This window comes from Salminus brasiliensis, chromosome 23, assembly GCF_030463535.1.
Source record: "Salminus brasiliensis chromosome 23, fSalBra1.hap2, whole genome shotgun sequence".
Classification (NCBI taxonomy): domain Eukaryota; kingdom Metazoa; phylum Chordata; class Actinopteri; order Characiformes; family Bryconidae; genus Salminus; species Salminus brasiliensis.
The window spans coordinates 11,427,455-11,442,860 of record NC_132900.1 but is presented as its reverse complement, the minus strand read 5'-3'; the positions used below and the strand labels follow the sequence as shown (position 1 = coordinate 11,442,860).

The window sequence follows — 15,406 nt, the reverse complement described above, 5'->3', positions numbered from 1 at the left end:
TGCCCTGTTGACTGTAACAATATTCCATTGACAACTTTTTCCCCAGGCCACATTCCATGGTTGAGGGATGCTAGAAGATCTGTTATTGGAAATATTTGAGGAATATGGGAATTAACAGCTATATAGCACTAACTCTATCTTCCCTATATATTCTGCATTTCTCTGCCTTAAGATTATTATCCTCAATATAATTATCTTTTGAATCTAATCAGAAAATGTATTATAATATATAAAAATCAAGCTAACCTTTTTGCTCAAATTATTTTATAATGATATATTATAATAAATTATTTCTGTGTGTATATATATATATATATATATATATACACACACACACACACGTTAAGTTAAAATATATATTTGAGACCATGTAAGCACATTACCCACTCTGCCCTGTTGATGGCACCAATATGCCAGTCATCTCCCCAAGCCCAGTGGTCACTGTTACCGGGTGTTGGTAGTTGTGTGTCCCAATATACTTAGCCAGAGACAAAATTTCACAGACAGGGTTAATTATTTTTTATTTTTACCCATTAAAGAAAAAAGTACTTTTACCATGTTTAAATGGTATTTTACTGGTTATTCATACTGGTCATGACATGACATAAAAAAAAACTCCTGTGGCATTTTCACTCTTAGACCTCCTTCACCGTTTACCTGTAAAATCTGGGCTTGTTTTCACATCTGAGCCTTTCTTATCATTTTCGGGGGAACTGTACAAGGTCCCGTATGGTTTAATCACTGTGCCAACATTACCGGGATTTACATTCTGGCTCATGGTTATGCTTAACCCTTACCTGTTTAATTAGCAGTAAACACCTGGGCTTATTTGCATGTGTGAATGGGGCTTTCCTTTCTTTTTAAGTGCCTTAAGGCTACATTTACAGTACAGTGTATCATAAATAAATAAATAAATAAGTTAAAAAAAAAACTGAACATTTGAAGTTGAAATGCACAGAAAGGAGACAATACTTTGTAGGCCATAAGGCACAGTCTTCAGCTTTTGCAGTGCTGAGAAACTGAAATACGCCAGACATTGGTCACAATACAAAAAAAAAAAAAGACAAAACTTTGAGAACCTGTGAGAGCTTATCCCACTGCTTCATACAACAGTCTTGTTTCCTTGAACTAACACAACACGGAAGGGCTTGGAAAGTGTAATTCTGTAGTCGGAGTCTAGATAAGCTCCATCCCCCAGGAATGAGACGGAGTGCTCGTTCATAGTGCTTGGAAACGGTCACAACCCAGCCGGCAGCCAAAGCCTCAAAGAACAGGAGTTCTGCGTTCTGCCCTAGTTACTGGTTTCCTGTGTTCTTCACAAGAACCTTCATCAAGTAAAAGTTTTAGAAGATCCACCATTTCCCTCCTCTCACCCTACATGTAGTCCATCAGTCAAGACATGTCCAGTCTGCTTCTGTAGTTCTGCACTGGAGCCACAAGGCTAATGTTGCTAATAAGAGACTTGAGGCTTGTCCTCAACGGTTAGCATGTAGTCACTCAAAGGCTGATACTCTCCAACAGGAGTTGCTTACAGTGGAATGCAAAAGTTTGGGCACCTCTGCTCCAAACTGTTGTTACCATCACTGTGAATAGTGATGAGAAGTGAGTGGAGGATGAACTGATCTCCAAAAGGCATGGATGTACAGATAAAACAAAGGCTGGGCTAATTTAGCTAATTAGCTTGTTAGGGCTATAGCTGGTTCAGAGTCAACATTAGGAAATTACCAGGCAATGCGAACTTCAAAGTTTAATAAACACTGACTTCTCAAACCTTCTCCCAGCAATCAGCAGCCATGCCTAGTGCTCTGAAAATTATAATATATCCTAATGAAATTAATATTTAGACACTGTTGAGGATGCAAGTAAAATTTAAACTGTATGCCCTTAAGAAATCTGAGCATCTGGGGTGCCCAAACTTTTGCATGCCACTGTATGTGGTGTCTGATACTGCGTAAAAGTACCGTATCTGAAAAAGAGCTATAATATTAAAGCATACAGTTTGCATGACTCAAACCGGTGAGGTACGAGCTTTCATCACCCGGCTCCGTTAGCCTCGTATCTCCAGAGCAAACCCAATTATACCCCAAGCACTTTCCAGGCTGATCATTATCTGAGTTGAGGAGTAAGTCTGTAAGTCTGTGAAGTGTGTAAGTGTGTTTTTTCCCCCTAGCTGAACTACCCATTCCAACAGCATTACCACGCTGGAATCCAGGAATTCAGTTTACCCAGAGATACCCAGCGATGCCTTTGTGTATTCATACACCACATAGCTAATGCTCACAGCAGGGATGACCTTCATGAAGTTGGGCAGGATGCCCCGGTACAGGCCGAAGAAGCCTTCCTTTGCCACTATGCTCTTCACCAGCGCGCGCATGGACATCTGCTCCGTGTTCTCAAGAGTTGCTGAAGAAAAAAAAGAAAATAAAACGTTAACATTAATGAACATGAACTTAAATAAATAAATAGATGACAAAGCAATCAGTACTCATACTGGTAAATTGTAACTCATTCATGAATTCCCAGAGATTCTGTTAAAAGTGTGGATTGATACACCACATAGACAAAAGTATTGGGACATTTCTTCTGAAATCAAGGGTTTAATAAAACCCTTTAGAGTTTATTCTGCTTCTGTTGGGAGTAACAGTCTGTTTGGAGCACTGCTGTGAGAATTTAGTGAGGAGGGAGTTAGGGAGGTCGTTAGTGAGACCTCATCCCAAAAGCACTGCATTGAGCACCATCATTCCAGAGAACACAGTTCCACGACTACACAGATCAGTCCTGGGGGTCTTCATACCCCTCTAGCCCACGCCTGGCATTAGGCATGGTGCCATTAGGTTTAAGACTATATGACTATCTGCTCCAGATCTGTCCTATTCTATTGGCAACACTTCTCTACAGGAACTAGACAAGCTTGTTGGGTAAATTTGCACATCTGTGTGAGCAATGGTTGGGGGAGGGGTATAGGGAGCTAAATGCATTCATTAGAAGGGGAGTCCAAAAACATTTAGAAATATGGCGTATGTCCAGTGTATGCACAGTTGCTATGTTGTCTCGGGTGGTTGCTATGCTGTTCCAAGTGGCTACTGGCTGCTGTTACTATTATGTCCCAAATGGTTATTATGGTCCCAAAAGGCCAGGGTGTTACTAGGTGGTTCTGACCCTATTCAAAGTGTTTGCTAAATAGCTGCTATGGTATCCCAGGTGGTTGCTAGGATGTTGCTAGGTGTCTTCTTTAGTATGCAACATGGTTGCAAGGGTATTGCAACTAGTTAAAGTCAAATAAAAACAATGGAAAGCTGTGCACGACCACACCGTTCCCGATCAGACTGAGTGTGCCAGAGTTGGAACGTTGTTGATCTTCGTCTAGGAGTTCAGATCAAACCGTTTAGCAAAATGACAGTAATAACAAGCCTCTGACCAAAAGGATTTCATTGGTTACAGCTCATCCACAGCACAGCGCAGTCTGAAGCTGGGCTTAACTGCCGTTTGGAAAAACTCAGCCCTCGAGCACCTTGTGACCTTATTTGCTAGCACCCCATCCCTTGCTGCTAAGTGCCAAGTCTCTAAATGCCTCCTTAAATGCCACACATCTGTGTCCTCGCCAGCTCTTCTTCTCACACACACACACATAGGCAGCGCTGTGACAGATTTGTCCTCCATTAAGCATTCAAGAGCGTCTCTATGAGCTCCTCAGGGCTCTGAATGGGGCACAGGGCCTACCTTGTGCTTGCATGCGGGTGCGCACCAGGGCCAGAGGGTAGCTGGCCAGTTGCCCGCACGTGCTGGACACAGTCCCGCAGCCCAGCAGCACCAGGACGCCGGGGTTGGCCGAGTCTCGGGCGTAGTGCGACAGCCAGGCATTCTTCAGACTCTGCGAGGGCCGCAAGCAAGAGAGAGAGGGGGGGAGAGGGGGAGAGAGAGTCAGGGCCAGAGAGCCAAAGAGAGAGTGGCGATAATGGAAGTGGAGGTTTTCACAGTAAAAAAAAGGAGCTGTATGGAACCATTTATGTCTTCTCCGGCATCTTCTCCGGTTCTATCCTATATGCACAAAAGTACCCAGACACTCCTTTTAAGGAGGGAGTTCAGCTACTTTACAGTGCACATATTACTGACACAGGCATTTAGCTGCGCAGACACAGCTTATTTAATCACCAGAGAAAAGCACTGCCAATTTAACAGGATGCTCTGGAGCAGCGACGCATGAGTCTAAAGTTATCATGCCCATTGCCCATATGGTAGATAGAAGGGTACAGAGCCCTGCAGCACTGAGCTGTGGGAGCAGACACATGCGCCACCAGCCGCCAACGCAACATCACAGGGCAACCGGGCAACTGTGTATAAGTCTGCATAGCCACAGTTAAAATAGATATTGTGCTACACTTAGAAAATCACAGGGGTCACAATGGCCCAGGGGTCATGTGTGCCATGCCACCTTGCCATCAGTGGCCAGAGCCAGAGAGAGCACAATTAACAGTGCTCTCTCCGAGTGGGTAGATGGTGCTCTCTCCTCTCATCACTCTAGAAGTGATGGCACGGGCTGGGGGACCCAGCACTTTCCTCAGAGAGTGTTGGCTGCCCGCCGATACAACATTGGCAGAATTTTGAAAAGAGGCAGTCAATTCATTTCAATTCCAATGTTGTCACAAAGCAGCTTTACAGAGATCCGGGTCCGAGCCTCAAACTAGTGGCAACAGTGGCAAGGAAAAACTCCCTTGAATTGAGAGGAAGAAACCTTGAGAGGAACCAAGTAAGCAAAACAGGAAAAATAAATAAATAAATAAATAAATTTAAAATAAATAAAAACTAGCTGTGGATCAGAAACACCACTCCAATCCATTGGGATAGATAGAGCTTCATCACATTATGAAATATAAAATGGGTTGGATAGAGCTTCATCACTTCAAAGAATGCAGTTCAGCTGCTTCACAGCCCAATATGATTCTCAGCAAAAACTTAATATGAAAATTTAAGGACGTTTTTCTTTCTTCTCCTATAAAATTACCATTTCATGTCTGCAGGCTCTTGTTACAGAAGAGGCAATGAATTATACACTGATCCATTTGGAATGCATTTGTGTAAAGGACTCTGACAAAGGCAAGGCGTAATGCAATGTCATATAATATTAAACACATTAACCCTATAAATAGCTGGCTTGTTTTTAAGTTATTAATATTATATTAAAATGCATTATTCATGAAATACAATGCATGATTTATTACACTACATTGACAAAAAGTCTTGGGACTTCTACACATTACACTTACAGGAGCTTTAATGACAGCCCATTCTAAATCCATAGGCATTAATATGTAGTTGTAAACATCGCTCTATAAAACAATTACTGACTGTTTAGCTAAATTTCCCTCCCAACTGTTCTTTTTCCAGACGGTTCCCCTTGTAATGAATTGCCTCTAGAACGGTCAGTCTAGGTATAAAACAAAGACAGTAAGCTAGCCAACTGATCACCCACTAGCTAACGTATGATAGCAGCCAATGTAAAAAATAACCAGCATTTTTTTACAAGCAGCATTTTGAATGGCAGGAGGGACTGAAAAAATCATCACACTGGCTTAAGGCCACTGCATGCCGAAGGAGACGTCCCATGCTGCCAGAGTGTCTCTGGAGTCAGGGAGCAGATGCTAGCCACAAAGTGCAGTTCCCACATAGGAAGTGGTGCAGAAAAGCACCAATAAACAAGAATGTTAGCGGAGATTAAGGCATATTAAGTGTGTGTTAGCTTATAGCCTTAGGGGTCCTATGCTTTTCTTTGGGATGGGGCATAACCATGTTCCCTATTCCAATTCCATATTCCCTATTCCTGTTCCTAATCTCTACTGATCCCTATTAATCCCCTTGATTAAAGAAGAAATGCGAAATTATCAAACATTTGGACACAAAGGGTCATTCTTCTCGCCCCAAGATTAATCCTAAACCTAGACTAAAAGTTTTATTGCCATTAGCACTGTACCTTAATCCAAGACTAGGTTTAATCCCTGCCTACAAATAATAAAAAAAAACGAATATGCCCATCTCTAGTACGGTTACATAACACTCAATGATGATGCCTTTACCCTTTGTACGTTTATCTTTGTAAAAGTGAACATCTTAGCATTAAATTTAGAAGCATTATCTCGCCGGCTGCCCTCACACTGTACAACAGGGATGTATTGATAAGATGAAAATCGTACAGGACACAGCAATGTTCTGTAATTAGCAATCCAATTTCATTCCAATGTAATGAACGATTAAGTGTCTGATAGTCTGCGTCTGTCACGGCATGTACCTCGTAAACAGCGAGATCAATCCCGGCGTAAGGGATGATGCCCAGCAGGTTGGGAATGTAACCTTTAGAGAAAGCCCCGATGCCCTCTTTTTTCAGAATTGACCTGGCACAGTCCATCATTCCAGAATACTGACCAGTACTTCTTAGAGTCAGTCTGGTCTTCAATACCTACAAAACAAAGATATACATACAATCATATCAACAGTGTAGGAACACTTCTTTCCTTTTCCTCCTTTGAATTATCAGAATAATAATGACGCATTACACTGTACATTAAGAGAGCTAAGCTAAAAACATACCTGTTATCATGAAAATTTGAAATAATGAACAAACAGCTTCAACAACAATAATTTTAGAAATTAAAAAAACAAAAAGTACAGTTGATATTAACGTAACAATGAATGCAAAACACATATTGTCCAAAGATTCATTAGGAATTAAAAAGGTAGGACTTTTAATCAATCAATAAATCTGTTATTGAGGATGACCCTCATTTTCAATATGAGTATTTACAATAAATGGGAACTAAAAGAGAACATAGTAGTAATATTTAATCAACTTACGAAGTAAACTGAGATTTAATTAGGAAGAGAGAACAAAAAGTAATTATCATTAAAAAATAAATAAAAAAAAACAACAAAAAAAACTGATGTAACAAAAAAAAACAAGAAATTAAAAATGAAGATTATAAAACAACCAAATAAAATGATACAATTTAAAATGAAATGTAAAATCAGACGAGAAAACCAAAATAAACATATATGATTAATAATATAATAATAATAATAATCAAACTTGAATCTGACAAAAGTACTAATAAATAAAAATTCTATTAAAATGAACAAATAAATTCAATATTGATTTTATCCGGCATTGATACATTTATTAATTTATTATTTTAGTTTAGTTTTTTCCTCAAACTTAAAGCTGACATATGTGGAATTTCTCTTTATTTTGTCAGTTGTTCCTTCAGTTGAAAAAAAACGGCAACAGCCATTTTTTATAGTTTAAGACTACAAAGAAATATGCTTTTAATTACATATATTTAATAAAAAAAATAACAGTAAGGATTCTTCAAACATCCAACAGACACTGTAAAATGTATGCATTTCACACAAGCATTAGTATTGTGTCATGATTACTGCCTGGAACATTCTGGCTTCGGCTACAACCTGGCTCATCATTACCTGCACCTGCGCCTTGTCTGCTATCATTTCTTGCACCTGTGCCTTTTCTGTGTTTGTGTGTATATATAGTCCCCATGTTTCCCTCTAGGTCTGAATTCCAGAAGTGTTATAATACTACACTCAACATCTGTATCCTTTTCTATCCTTTTCAACATCTGTGCATGTTGGGGCCTCAGACATTGCCTAGGTCCAACAAGCTAAACATACAGACAAACTAAAAAACATGGATTTAGAAACTGAATGTTGTACAATTACAAAATGTAACATTTTAATGATCAACATTTAAAATGTATGATCATTTGAAAAAAGGTAAAGGTAAAGGTGCACGTATTTGTCACTGTACAGGCTGTCCATCAATTACACTCCATCAGAAGTATAGAAACTTATCAAAAAAGTAATCTACACTACAGCTCTAGTAATGTGACTAAGGCTAATATCTAGAGGTCTAGAAACAGACCTAACTAATTCATTCCTAGTAATCCTCAGAATCAGAGCGGCCTGTGCTTGAAAATGGATCCTGTTCAGTAAATGACATGGTGCTCACCTCCATGGGGTAAATGGCGGTTTGTGCTGTGGCTCCAGCTAAAGAGCCAGCCATGAACCTCTGTGCAGTCTCTATTTTATCCCCGTCTGACAGAAGCTTCTTATACTGTCAGAAGACAAGAAGACAGCAGTTACTGAACACGGGCACTGATGGCAAAATGGTTTATTGCAGGTGTGTGTGCTAATTTAGCAGAGTGGGCAAAGCCAGTTAGGATTCTAACCCTGTGTTTCTGGTGGCATCCTGCCCTGCACATTTTAGTGGATTCCCTGCTTTAACACACGCACTGCAACTCTAAAAGGACTTTAAGGACTTATTAAGTGAATGGTTCAATCAGGTGTGATGGGAGAAGAGAAGGCAATAGATGTGCAGGGCAGGGTGCCTCCAGGACCAGGGAGAGTTTCCCAGGAGAATGGAAGCTAAAAGGAGACAAAGTACTGCAGTTCTGTAATTTTTCAGTACTGAAATATGGTAACTGTCATATTCTATACTCAAACTTTCAATACTTTATTTAAAACCTTGTTGAATGTAGTAAAGATTTAGTAAATGGAAACACAGCAACTCAACTCATCCATCTTTTCATGAGCTGAACAAGTTACTGAACAAGTTACTAACTTTTCTGAGCCAATAAGTTACATTGTGTTCCGCAGGGAATAGAAAACACTGAGCCAGTGTTCAGACATCAGCTTACCTGTTCATAGGCCATGAATTTGATAGCAGTCTCAGGGGCAATTTTTAACACGTTAAGGCCATTCCCCCTCCACAGAGACGTCACTCCCCCTTCCCTAAGCATCTGCCTGAAGCCCCCCACCAGACTGATTCGGTTTGACCTGGAAGCATGAACCTACAATCCAACAACAAGACAAACAGCACATCTGCAAAAGTCAACCACTGCCCTTTTTTCCCCAGATAATGCCAACCAAAATAATGTTTGATGCATCACGAACCAGAAGGTTAGCAGTGCATATTCAACTGTGTGTACCTGCATAAAAACTTTTATCCTGTCCAGAGGGGCGGTCCCTGTTCGAGAGACTGCCCCTGCAGTTGCCCCGGCAACAAGCTGTTTCCACCAACCCCCAGTGGTCTTCTCTTCACTGGTGAACTCATCGGGAATGGCTAGATTGTCACCAATGTCCAGCTGCTAACTTGGAGAGCCATAAATTATAATGTTAATAATATGAACAGTTACAGGTAATTCAAAGCCATATTTGCAGCCATATGCAAAGGTTTATTTATTTGAAGTTCTAAATATTTGGTACTGCCAATTAACCCACCAGTCCTCTCATGCATGCAAAGCCAGCCACTGCCTCTTTTCAAACCGTGATGTGGCATCGGCGGCCAGCCACCACGCTCAAAGGAAAGTGTCAGGTCCCTTGGCTTGACCGAACTGGCTAACAGACACCTTTCAGAGGGCTTTCAGAGTGATAAGGGGAGACAGTGCCATCTACTCACCCACAGCCAAATGTGCTCTATCAGACTCTGGCCACGGATGGTAAAGAAGCAACCCCTGTGATTTTCTAAGTGTAAATAATTGAACAAATCTACAGTTTTACAAAATTTAAAGCACAATTTCTATTTTATTCTCCCCACCCAATTTTCATCTGACCCACTAGCTATGACTGGCCCCTGACAGTGTTGTGAGGGTGAAGGTCAGCATGTGCTTTTGCGGAGTCATCTGAACCCAGCCCACCTCAACATTTTTGTCATAATTGGACAAATGAATGTGTTTGGAATAAAATGACAACTGTTATGTCAGCTAACAGTGATGTGGGAGAGGGATGACCATTCCCCACCCAAAAAGAGCCCAAGAGCCCAAACGTCAACACATGACCGTATAATTTAACTTAACTTAATCTGTCACAAACTAAGGCTAGATATGAATATGTCACACACACACACACACATACTCTGAGGAGGTATAGACTGAAGTTTGGGTGGCTTCTGCTTTTTGGTAGGAAGCCAGGCCTCCCCTCTTGATATGCAGAGCCAGGAATGATAGATGACACGTAAACAAGGGGTTGATAGGATTCATAGGACATTACATTAGGGAGGAGGGGCTTCAGGCATGTTCCCTCATCCCAGCATTTGGTTAGCTTACATCTATCACTTAATGACCATGCCTGAAAAGAATATCTTCACCGGTGTCATTCAAACGTTTGCTAACACTTTATCTGAAGATCAGATAAAATGTACTTCATACCTATACATATTCATATGTGCATAAGCACTGAATACTCCATACTTTTGTATTAACAAACTTAGCTTAGGTCAGTATTTGCAGCATTTGTACTGTGTTATGAGGCACCACTGATTATTATAAGGCATAAATCCTAATTAGGAACACCTTAGTGTTTCAGTTTTAAACTAAAGAAGTATCTTCATTTCAACCTGTACTTTTTGCACTGAGCTCCAGTAGTTCAGACAGTGTGTGCTAAAACAGTAACTGACCGAGGAGTGTCTCCAGTATCGAATAATTTCTTCCAGGTCTGTGGCAGGGTTAAACAGGAAGTGCTCCCTCCACTCATTCCAGTCCACAGTCATGGTGCCGTCAATGTCAATGCTGGAGAACACATCCGACATATGGTAGGGTAAGCTTGACACCGTTCATATATTCAGTGCAAAAATGCAAGCACTAAAGCACTATGCGACACCACAACCTTAAATGTAAGCAATAAAACACAATAACGTATCAATATGTATGTATGTATTTTATGTAATTATTAGGAATGTACATACATAATGAGCCAAGGCCCTCGAACAGAACGCTGTGCTTTATGTATTGTTGCCAGATTAAGAACGGCAACATATTTTCATTGAAGAATTCAGGTTTAAGTTTGGGCTCAAAGGATTGAGTAACCTGCTGTAGAGGCAGAACATACAGTTTACTAATAACTGTAGGTGCAGTAAAATTTGATAGCTATGTTGGCACCAAAGTGGTGGAACGAACTTTCCCTTGGTGTCCGAACGGCAGAGTCGCTCCCTGTCTTCAAACGCAGACTGAAGACCCACCTCTTCCGAGAGTACTTGGGTGAATAGTAGAGTACTATGGTCTCTATATTGACTTGTGTTTAGTAGTGTCTAAACTTAGAGGTATCTTTAAATTCTAGTCTATTCAAACTAGCTGAGGTTATTCTTGGGTGAATAGTAAAGCACTTTTGTAAGTCGCTCTGGAGAAGAGCGTCTGCTAAATGCCTTAAATGTAAATGTTGAGTGTATAAAATGTATATGCCTCATAATTTTCAAATTTAGCCATACATGGATTGTATAAAACACCAATGTGACATGCAAGCACCAACCTCTGTAGGATTTTCAGTGCTGCTTCTGTAGATATGTCCATTCCCAGTTCAGCCAGGGACTGTTTGATCTCACAGGCATCCAGACGGCCTAACAGCAGACAGGGAGACATTCAACAGCGCTGAATACTTCACTAAGACAAGATAATTAAGAGACACAAGGCCTAATGTAATCAAACCACCAGAAGAACACCAGCAGTTAAATGAAGCTGGTGAATAGTGAAGGTATGGGTCTCATTCAGAGAAAAGCTTTGCCAATCTAACATTTTCACTGTACTAGTCGCACTAGTCATGAGCACTTCAGACTTAAATCCTGTCCAGAAACACTGAGCTGTTGCATTAGCACCCTTTTATGATCATGAGGCTTTAGCAGACTGGTATTACAGAAGAATGGGAGGCATACTACCATCGTTATTCCTGTCCAGGCTCTTAAAAGTAAGCCACAGCTTCTTCTCGTGCTCTTTCAGGTATCTGGCGAACTCTGTGAAGTCAAGGACGCCGTCCTTGTTTTTGTCCCCAGTGGTGACTATTTTCTGTGAAGAAATGCAGACGGGTTCATTCTGTAAAACATGGTGGTGGTAGAGTAGGAGAGTAGGGAGGGGTGGGATGGGGATAATGACCATACACAACATGTATCACAATAGTCTGAGACAAAATGCCCTAGTAATGGCAGGTTTTAGACCAAAAACTGTCAAAACCCTACAGTACAATGATTTTTCTTCAAAATTTCTTCAAAGTATTGTTTATCACAATTATGACTCATTATAAAAGTTTGCCATATTGCCACCATATCATGAAGATATTCCTCATAATCACAGTTGTTGCTTGACAAAAAAAAATATTCAGACTGTATTTATTATGTACTTTAATATTTATTGATACAGCACTTGCTTACAGTCCGTCTAAGAGCCAATGCAAAATTTGCCAACCAGACATTACAGGAACCTGGACAACCCAAACACTTGATTATATATGAGCAAATGAATATAACCATTACTATACAATACATATTGAGTATCGTATCATTTCATTTTCAGTCATTTTAAACCAGTTTCAATGTTGAAATTGCAATTTAGTCCAAGACAGGCTTAGACTGTTGCTTTTTGTTATTTTTACAACAGTGTTGTTTTTTATTTAGCACTGTGATTCTACAGTTAAACTAGTATAAGATTAAAAACAAATCTGGCATCATCACAAACCTCTCAGACATTATATCGAGGGCTGCATGATGTTAGAATTTGTTTTCTGTATATATTGCAATATTAAAAATATGGGATTTTAAATAGTCAATGATTCAAATGTCAAGATATTATTTATGCACTTTGTGTATCCAATATTGGAGTAAAAGAAATTTCAGCAAATATAATCTGCCTCAGGGATACATACCATAGAAAAAGGGAAGTGTGTGAATTTTCCTAGATCAAGCAGCAAAAAAATGTTTTTTGTTTTTTTTTACTATCAGGCATGTGCATATTAAGATAAGAATGCTGACATGATATGATATGATAATCTGCCATACAGCCCTAATTATATCCCATATCAGACATTCAATTAGAGGGGCAGTGGTGGCTCAGCGGTTAGAGTGCCGGGCTATTGATAACAGGGTTGTGGGTTTGATTCCCGAGCTTGGCAAGCTGCCACTGTTGGGCCCGTGAGCAAGACCCTCTCTGCTCTGCTCTATATATGTATATATATATATATATATATTGTATTACAATGTCTAAATAGTTATATACCAACATTATAATACATCAGACATTTTATTACTCACTGATTCTATATTAGTTGAGATACATTTTATCTCATCGGCCATATATCAAACATTGCACTACATTTTAAATACCTTATATTACACAAAATTGTATATGATGTCATATTTCTACTAGTTATTAATTTATTGGCTTGACTCTACATAAGCTAAAAATGTGTATTTGTAAAAAAATTAAAATGTATTCCACCTGATCAATTATTTAACTTATTGAAGACCAGCTGTTTATAATACTACATTATATATAACATAACCAACCAGTCTCTTTCATTCCCACCACTGAAATCTAACCTTTTCTACGTCACGCACTACATCACGTGATCTCACGGAATGAACAACAGCTCGGAAAACGACCCCAAACCCTAGAGCAACGCAGTCCCAGCACAGCATCCCTGACCCACACACAGAACACGGTCAGTGACCCCTGGCCATTTCCACTTCTCCCCTCGCAGCTGAGCAGCACGGAGCCGGCTGGACCGCATGGGGGTGGAGGAGGAGGAGGAGGAGGTCTCCCATTGGTCTGTAAGGTTACCTGAGCTGCTCCTGTGCGCAGGGAAATGCCCATGGCGATGAGGCCCGTTCGAAGCTCGGCCACGTCCACCTTCCCGTCTTTATTCGTGTCCAGCTTTTCGAAAAGCTCCTCGTAGCTCTTCTGGCTCTGCGCATCCCAGCAGCCCCGCACGGTCGGCCCCATCCTGAGCCGTCGGCACTGCGCTTATGGAAAAAAGGTCCGGGCAGCTCTAAGGAGGGCGGCTCGTGGACTCACAGAAACAACGAGGCTGGCGCTGGGTGCTGCAGCAGCGATGCTTCCCTCTCAGATGCAGGCTGGCTAACGCGCTCAGGACCTCAGAGCACCGCGGTAGACGGGGGTGGGGCTTACAGCTGACTCCGCCCATTGCGCCGGATAATTTAAACGAGCGGACCAATAGCGGAGCTGCATTTCAATTCCGCGACTAATATCTGCATAAATCAATGCAAAGGATTGATCTACTACGGGCCATAAGACTCATTTATTTTCCAAACATGGTTAAATAATATTACTGATTTACTCATTAGTACATACAGCTCTGGAAAAAAAAAACAAAAGACCACCCTACATGATCATCTCTGGTTTTACTATTTATAGGCTGTATTTAGAGCATTTATTTGCAGAAATAACAACTGCTCAAATAATCAAAATTAATTATTATAATAATTATAAATCAAATAGGTTATTATTCAGATTTAAACAATACAATACTAATATTTAAACTTTGAGAGCATTCAAAAATCACTATGGTGAAATAATCTTCATCTTTCATGTCTTGCCATGTCTTTTTACATTGCAGTTGGGTGACTTTATGCCATTCATAGTCTGCAAATTCAGGTAACTCAGCTTAAGAATATGTACAATATATATATAGGTCTAAGTATGTACTCTATATCTTGTTATATTTACCATTTATATATTTCTAGTATTCATTTTTTAGCACATTGCACACATAATTATGTAGTTCTTCAGACAAAATAGACCCTTAGTCTTCAAAATGCATTTTAACTATCTAGCAGTGATAATGTATCCATGACCCCTGGCAAGAATAAATGTTATGTCTTCATATTTGAGACCTAGCTGAAAGTACACTTCAGTAAATTTGCCAATATCTATTCAGCCATTGCAAGAAAGTGCTCACCTGATAGTATGGAGTGCTCACAAAGGAGGCCCTATTTTTTTCTTTTTTGGATGTCTCTTAAAATAATTACTTATTTTGATGAGAAATATTAAATTAAAAGCAAAAACAATAAATACTTGCATGCAGCAATGTACATTCTACAAAACAGCTTGTTAAATAAATAAATACATATATACACAATTTGTGCAAGCAACACTGTGGCGCAGCAGAGCCCTTTGGTTGTGGGTTCGGTCCTCACTTCAGCCTCTGTCTGTGAGGTGTTTTCTGCCCGTGTCTGTTTGGATTTCCTCTAGGCAGTCCGGTTTACTCCAAACTTCCAAAAAAACATAGTAGCAGATTTGGCTATGCTAAATTACCTTCTAGGTGTAAGCAAATAGGTGTGTAAATTCAGCTGTGATGGACTGACACAATGTCCAGGGGAGATTTCCTGATTTGCATCCAGTTATTACTTAGTTGTTAGTTTCTTACCAACTACCAACAGTCCTCTTTAATATATTTAATCCTCAAACACCCTGACTCAGAGTTGCAGGTGTTTGCAGGTTTGTATGAGCCATATATTACAGGAGGACACCTCTGTTCTGACAAACAAAATCAGTGTTCGACGGTGATGGAACAAGTTGTTCTAAATTTAAGCCAGCAGGGAGCAGCACAGCACGCTGTGCAA

At 40.2% G+C, this 15,406-nt stretch overlaps 1 protein-coding gene across 1 annotated transcript; it reads right to left on the bottom strand.

The window, feature by feature from the left end:
• Positions 1-491: 491 nt before the first annotated feature.
• LOC140545789 (mitochondrial adenyl nucleotide antiporter SLC25A24-like) lies at positions 492-13,917 on the bottom strand. Its single transcript, XM_072668766.1, has 10 exons — positions 13,605-13,917; positions 11,711-11,837; positions 11,308-11,395; positions 10,460-10,571; positions 8,994-9,152; positions 8,703-8,855; positions 8,015-8,119; positions 6,284-6,451; positions 3,721-3,871; positions 492-2,403 (listed from the first exon to the last, which is right to left on the bottom strand). The coding sequence occupies exons 1-10, from the start codon at positions 13,764-13,766 to the stop codon at positions 2,222-2,224; spliced, it is 1,407 nt and encodes a 468-aa protein (XP_072524867.1). The 5' UTR covers positions 13,767-13,917; the 3' UTR covers positions 492-2,221.
• Between the last annotated feature and the right edge of the window lie 1,489 nt (positions 13,918-15,406).

Coding starts and splice junctions, on each gene's coding strand:
- LOC140545789 (XM_072668766.1), bottom strand. CDS start 13,766: ATGGGGCCGACCGTGCGGGGCTGCTGGGATGCGCAGAGCCAGAAGAGC. Junction 10,572..11,307: donor GCACTGAAAATCCTACAGAG/GTTGGTGCTTGC, acceptor TGTGTTCTCCAG/CATTGACATTGACGGCACCA. Junction 9,153..10,459: donor GATACTGGAGACACTCCTCG/GTCAGTTACTGT, acceptor TCTCCAAGTTAG/CAGCTGGACATTGGTGACAA.